At 38.8% G+C, this 7156-nt stretch overlaps 1 protein-coding gene across 1 annotated transcript; it reads left to right on the forward strand.

Moving 5' to 3' along the window:
- The first annotated feature begins 1528 nt into the window (after nucleotides 1-1528).
- On the forward strand, nucleotides 1529-7103 carry nots (nothepsin). The gene is made up of 9 exons (XM_082510447.1): nucleotides 1529-1899; nucleotides 2131-2311; nucleotides 2899-3016; nucleotides 3263-3381; nucleotides 3539-3738; nucleotides 4575-4700; nucleotides 4841-4985; nucleotides 5192-5290; nucleotides 5759-7103. The coding sequence occupies exons 1-9, from the start codon at nucleotides 1844-1846 to the stop codon at nucleotides 5933-5935; spliced, it is 1221 nt and encodes a 406-aa protein (XP_082366573.1). The 5' UTR covers nucleotides 1529-1843; the 3' UTR covers nucleotides 5936-7103.
- The last annotated feature ends 53 nt before the right edge of the window (nucleotides 7104-7156 follow it).

The following is a 7156-nucleotide window of genomic DNA, read 5'->3' on the forward strand; positions in this document are numbered from 1 at the left end:
TGATTGATCTGCAGTAACTTACTAAGGTCAAAGTGACTAAGACCTCAGAGTGTCAACAGTTACTCAATCAGACTTAACCACACAGATGGCTTTTCATAGAAAAATGTTTAAACCTTTAAAACTAGAAAAAAAATCGCTCATTCGGTGCCAGAAAACACATAAAATGCTATTGTTGTTGTCATAAAGCACACCCAGGGTTTTTTTTTTTCTTTTTTGTAAAGGGGGTTCTGTAATTTTAGAAAGTTCCCATTTACACGAGGAGTGAGGGTCACTTCTGTTTTTTGCTCATTCAGATTGAAGATGTTTAGAGGTATCTGGGATTGTATCTCAGCAAGGTTGTTCTTGGGAGGAGGGTAGGTTTGTGAGTCATCTGAATAACAGTGTGAGGGGAGTAGGTGATGCTGAAAAGCCACCCACAGAAAAAATGTCTGCTGGTTAAAATAAGATTTAAACTGCTAAAGAGCAGTTCCTGTAATGCTTTCACAACTCTCCAGTCTACAGACAAGCATGCAATAATCCACTGTGTGTAATGCAGCACTTGGATCTGAAAGTAGCAAGTACCCGGTCCTGGAGCTGAAGCTGGTGACAAACAACAGAGAAAAGGAGTTTGGAGATCATTAAAAGCAGTATGGCATGTTTAAAGTCAGCTGGAACATTCCCAGTCAGAAGATGGGTGTTAATAATGGACAACACTCAGCCCAACAGTTTAAAAATACTAATTTAATATAATATTAGTCTAATAACATCCTGGCAAGATGGTGTCATCCATTTGACCATATCTTGATGGCATGGTGCTAAGTTACCAGCTAAAGGTGCCAGTATACCCACCATGTTACTCGCATGCCGTCTGTGACATCATTACACATTGATTTCTGCTCGCTGTTCTGGCCGCTGAGTCTCCTGAACAGTAGGTGTCAGCACCAGATGGTAGCACCACATTAACATTGGTTAAAAGAAACAGGGGAAGATTTAATAACTGGAGCAAAGCTTTTTTCATCTTTGAATCTCTATGAGTCTCTGAGCATACTGTACTGATAAATCATTAAAATCAACACTATCTTACACTCGTGCCTTCAACCCAGCAGCAGCAGTAAAAGCACAACGCGCCATGTTACAAAAAGCAAGAGTTGTTTAACTTGTAGAAATGGTTGCTATGCATATGATGTCAATTTGATGCCAACTTTATCGTACATCGCAGTTAACAAGCCACTGCAGGGCGGGTATAAAATTTAGCGGGCTTTATTAGTAACATCCAGAAAAATGTTTGGTGCCCTCTGGTGGCCATAACAGAGGTCCAGTTCAGGGACTCCAGCTAGCTGAAGTTAAATCTAGCAGACAGTCAGCAGCTTCAGCCGTGTCACCATCCACCTGTCAGTCAAAGAGGTCACGCCTCTAATAATGCAAAGTTTAAACCTTTATACAATTTAATTTGTAAACCTGTTTAAATAATTTAAACAGGTTTACATATAAAGGGGAAATCAAACGTCTTTTTTTCTGCTGGAAAGTTTTAACATGGGAGTCTAAGGGGCTCAAGTCAGGTTGCTAGTTTAATAATAAAAAATAATACATTAAAAAAAGCCTTGACCTCCCAGATTTGGACATATGCTGTATTGGTAGCTGAGAGAGCCATGGATGACTTAAATACTTGTTGATCCACGTAATCTAAAATCTTCTGTGATCAAATAACTGAATAATAAAGACCTCTTCTGTCTGTTTAAGCTTTTGGGGGTGGACCTTCTCACAGTTTATTCACAGACTCAGATCCAATCAGACTTACAGTTCAGTCTGATAAACGTCCCCATCGGGTGCCAAACAGCAGTCTCTCAGACTGGCAGATACAGACATGTTCAGGCTGCTGCTCCTGCTGTTTTTAACATGGATGACCTCAGCGCTGGTCAGGTAGGACAATTACACCTTTGTTAATATGGTTGTTCTCTTTATATTAACAGCTGTCCATCCACCAGGGATTTAACAATATAAAGTCTGATTTTCTTCTTTGTTGTACATTTATCGAGGTGCTGTTTAGTGGACCTTCCTCTGTTGAGCCAAAACTAGGCCAACTGTTTTCAAATCAAAAAAGACAATTTGATATAAAAAGTTTACAGAGATACTAAAATGTTCCATCGTCAGCATACCTCTTAGACGGACGCGCTCAATTCGTACTCGATTGCGAGCTGATGGCCTGCTGAATGAGTTCCTGAAGGATCACGCCCCTGACATGATTAATCGCCGTTACGCTCAGTGCTTCCCGTCCAGCATGCCGTCACTGAGGCTCGGACGCACCAGCGAGAGGATCTACAACTTCATGGATGTAAGAAGAACAACACTGAGAGTTAGGGTTGCTGGTTCAAAGCCTTCAGCTATTATCAAAATATCCAGTGAGAAGTTTTAACCTTGTTACAGTGATTTAAATATTCCTCTAGGGGTCAGTGTTGTTCATAAATATGCTGATTTGTTAAGAATGATTATCAGATTTAAGGGAAAGTTGCTCAGTTCCGAAATATCAGTATGTCCTAAGTATGCAACTCAAGCTGGACAGAAGCAGTATTAAGTATTATTACAGAAGCAGAAATAAAAGAAATAATAAATAAAAAGTTATCATTTGTACTGCATTTCCATTCTTTATGTCCTCACAAGATATATGTTCCCAAAGTAAGACGTAGTTATTTCCTACATATAGAAGCTTTAAAATGAAAACAACACAGCCCAGTTTACTGAATAGAAACTAACTTAACTAATTTATACTATGAAAACAAAGGGAGTGCCAAGCTGGCCAAAATATGTTAGCATACATGCTAACATTAGCATGAGCATGTCACAACCAGCTACCTTTTTATTTATCTCAGAATTTTTCAAATTAAAATCTCAGCCACACTTTGTGCCCCTGCTGCGTTTCAGGCTCAGTTTTATGGTGAGATCAGTTTGGGGACTCCAGAGCAGAACTTTTCTGTGATTTTTGACACTGGATCAGCTGACCTCTGGGTGCCATCATCCTACTGCATCAGCGAGGCCTGCGGTAACACCTTACATAGCACCACACAATACCACACAACACCAGTGTTGCATTTGCAGGTCAGGGCAGCCTGACTTTGGTTTATTTTGTTCCAGTCTGATAAGAAGTTCAAAGTCTGTGTGTGTCTGTGTGTACTTGTATAAAGATGTTGTAGGCACATAAATCTGACAAAGGCAAGTCCACATAAAGTAAATAACATGTAATGAATATAAGAAAAGATAATGTCTATGTGTGTGTTTGCATTCACAGCGCTCCACAAGCGTTTCAAGGCATTTAAATCAGCTTCGTTCAGGCATGATGGTCGGAGATTTGGGATTTACTACGGATCAGGTCACCTGCTTGGAACTATGGCCAGAGACACACTGAAGGTCCAAAAGCTCTCAAAATTAAAAAGCTAAACTTCAGTATTAAAATTAACTAACAGCTGCCACGATTAATTTCAAAAATATTTTCATCCATCAAACTCAGTTTGACATTCAGGCACAACTAAAGGAGTACTGTTTTATCTTAATCAACTTGTTCCAGATTGGTGGTCTAACCATCCTGAACCAAGAGTTTGGGGAGTCCGTTTTCGAACCTAGTGAATCATTCCTGACGGCGAAGTTTGACGGTGTTCTGGGAATGAGTTACCAATCCCTTGCAGAGATTCTGGGCACCAATGTTTTTGACAACATGATTGCACAGAAGCTTGTGGACCAGCCAGTGTTCTCCTTTTACCTGAGCAGGTGCATTCATATCAGGAGCTCACCATTTCACCTCAATTAGATGCTCATTGTCATGCTCAGAGGAGCATGAGAGAGAGGATAATTACTTCTTCCTGTCTATTAACCTCTTACTACCCACCTGGTTGTTGGCAGCCCTGCTGAAAATATGGATGGGTTTACTCTTACATTGTAGATGTTAAGAGGGTTTATTTTTAGAATTTCTGGGTAAGCAGCTTTAAAAATCATGCTTTGAAACAGGCAGAAGTTTCACAACTAGTTCTTAAGTTTTGATAGAGTTTTGGTTGGTCAAGAGGGAAAGGCAGAGCAAGAGATAGCCACAGAGAAATGGAAAGGTCAAGGGTAACCAGGAAGTTCAAAGGGGTTTTACTGTGAGCTGTGGAGATGAGTTTTTCCCAAGGTTTCAGTTTTTTAAATAGGGTCTGCCTAGTCTGTGTCTAGGTCCAAGACTTATAGACTTCCTACCATCTACAGTGATATCAGAACAAATCCGCTTGGCTTCACTGACAAGAGCATCTGGTGAGCAGTGTTTCAGAGATACTTGATGTTTAGGGAGGTCTTATGGCTTCTAAGTATGCTTAAGTACGACAGGGTAATTCTACAATTTCGATCATAGACGTGTTAGGATAAAGAAGAACAATCACCAGGTGAACCAGGAAGATCCACATGGTTGTAATTATTTAAGCATTCCTCCAGTGTTTCAGGGGTCCAGTCCAAGAGTATCTGGTTAGGCACTCGACAGAGATGCTGTACTTCTTGAGGGATATAAATGTGTTTGTTGTTTTTAATATGAGAGTTCTTATCTTTTGTTTACGTAAATGTGAGTTTTGTGCCCGCAGAAAAACCGGCCGTACCAATCCAGCAGGGGAACTGTTGTTAGGTGGAACAAACGAAGCGCTGTATATTGGACCAATCAACTGGCATCCTGTCACTGCCAAGGGGTATTGGCAGATCAAGATGGACAGGTACATTTTTCATATCCCAACAGCACAGCACTTTGGCAGTGTACTATGAACCACTTACAGTAGGGGAAATGGCACAAGACCTTTACCCTTTCTTGTGAAGACATTCATTAATAGAAACATAAAAATGCTTAATATTTCAGTGTAGCAGTACAAGGTGTGAACTTGTTTTGTCCAAGTGGATGTCAGGCGATTGTTGATACTGGAACTTCCCTCATTGCTGGACCAACCAATGACATTCTGAGGCTCCAACAGCTGATTGGAGCAACACCCTCAAACTTGGGAGAGGTACCAAAATATGTCATCTCATAGTCTACTGAAAGACCAGAGAAAGTTATGACTTTTTCAAAGAAAATGTTTAACCTACAGAGGGGACACTTAGACCTACTACTTATTCCTGCTTCAAAAACAATATCAGATATTTCTTGAGAATACTATATGACTACCGTAACTGAATTTTTTCAGCATGTCACTCCTCATTTTGTGTGTTTCAGTTTGTTATCGACTGTGCCAGGTTGTCCAGTTTGCCTCAGGTGACTTTTGTCCTGAATGGAACAGAGTACACACTAACAAGTGAACAGTACATCAGGAAGGTAAGGAAGGCTTATTGTTTTCTTTAGCTTGTGTTAGAACAGCTGCCAGTCTTCTCTTTCTTTTTATTTTCTTTTTCTTTCTTTATTTTTTTGATAAAATAGTAGGAAGGGTAATTGTTTTGGCGTATTCAAAAATGCGTATTATTTTATTATTTTAATGATGCACCTGTCAAATGGCTGAAATCAGAGATTGTTTTGAAATGCAGCTAGCATTTAAACTTCTGTTTATAGATTCTTTGCTTTTTTTTTTTTTTTTTACCTCACGCCTAAAAGAAACCACATAAAAAAATTCATAAATAGATCATTAATACATTGAGACTTAAGTGCAAATTTAGTAATTTGGCAGCTATATTTATTTTATATACTTTCATATTTTTACTAACAATTAAAATTGCTTAAGAAATAGAATGTCTCTTTTATACATGAAGCTACTAAACAACTACACAATCCACTTTTTGTCATTATCAGGAGACACTTGGCAGGAATGAGTTCTGTTTCAGCGGTTTCCAGGCTATGGACATTTATTCCAGCACAGACCCTCAGTGGATTCTGGGAGATGTATTTCTGACAGAGTACTACTCCATCTTTGATAAAGGACATGACCGGGTCGGCTTAGCACGTGCCAAACACTCTCCTGAACCATAACTTATTGGCGAACTCAACAGTAAATAAATACTGCACAATTGAAAAGCATTTTGTCATTCTCTGGCCTATTATTGTTCTCACATCATTCTCCAAATACATCAAGGACAAACAACTGTCTAGAAACTGCTGAATATTGCTGACAATACATTAGCCATTACTTCTGCCCCAATGACCACAAAGTTAACATTTTATTTGAAAAGGTACAGTTATTGGAGATTTAACAGCAGCAACAGGGATTGTACATTCATCACTTTATCTACATTTACAAAAGCACGTGTGATTTACAGTAATCACGGAAAGAAAGAAGATTTTGTTCTTATCCCCTGAGTACCAGTGTTTCATTAAGTGTTACAGTTCCTCTAATGGCCACCAGATGGCATCCAAGAAGAGTTTATTGAAGTGGATGAGAAACCCCCCTCCCCCTCCCCCCCATTCTTTCAGCATAAACAGCTAACTTGAAATGTTCTCATGTGGGCTGGAAATTATTCTTCAGCTAGAAAAATCACAAAGATACATAGGCTTGTTTTTTTTTGTTGTTGTTGTTTGTTTGGGTTTTTTTTGCACACGTTTCAACTCTAATAATTGTTGATTATTTTGTCTCATTTTGCCTCATTTCTAATTTTTTAAGGAATCATCTATGGGGGTTTTGTAATCTTTGGAATACCAGGATTAAAGAGTAATTCCAGCAAATTTCTTTTTAATGTGCTACTTAACGTCTCATTGGGCCATGCTTAATTTGCACATTCTGATACAAAAATTCAGGGAAAAGAAAATTCACACAAAACACCATATGGTGAGTTAAACAGCACAATTTTTATGCATCTTTATGGAAAAAAAAATTGCATTTGGACTGTAGATGAATATGCAGATAATTAGCTTAAATCGGCAGTTGCCCTGGATGAAGTTCCTGAATTGAGATGGCAAAATGAATGATCTAAGTGATGGATTTCAGTGTTTAACCATCCAGAGTCTGGCTCATCACAGTGATTCATGATTTCCCATTTTAAATTTGAAGTTCACCATTTAGTACAAGGGTTTACAAGGGTACAAGTTTTAAACTTGTTCAATTTCCAAGGTATTTCAGTCAAGTAATTAAGATTGGGCATAAATATATTGTTGGATAAAAATATTTTTCAGTAACTGTATGAGAAGATCTGTTTTTGGGGGGCTTTTTGGGGGGGGGGGGGGGGGGGGACATTGTTTTTGATGTGTGTTACTACA

This window comes from Aulonocara stuartgranti (assembly GCF_965226115.1).
Source record: "Aulonocara stuartgranti genome assembly, chromosome: 17".
In the NCBI taxonomy this organism is placed as follows: Eukaryota; Metazoa; Chordata; class Actinopteri; order Cichliformes; family Cichlidae; genus Aulonocara; species Aulonocara stuartgranti.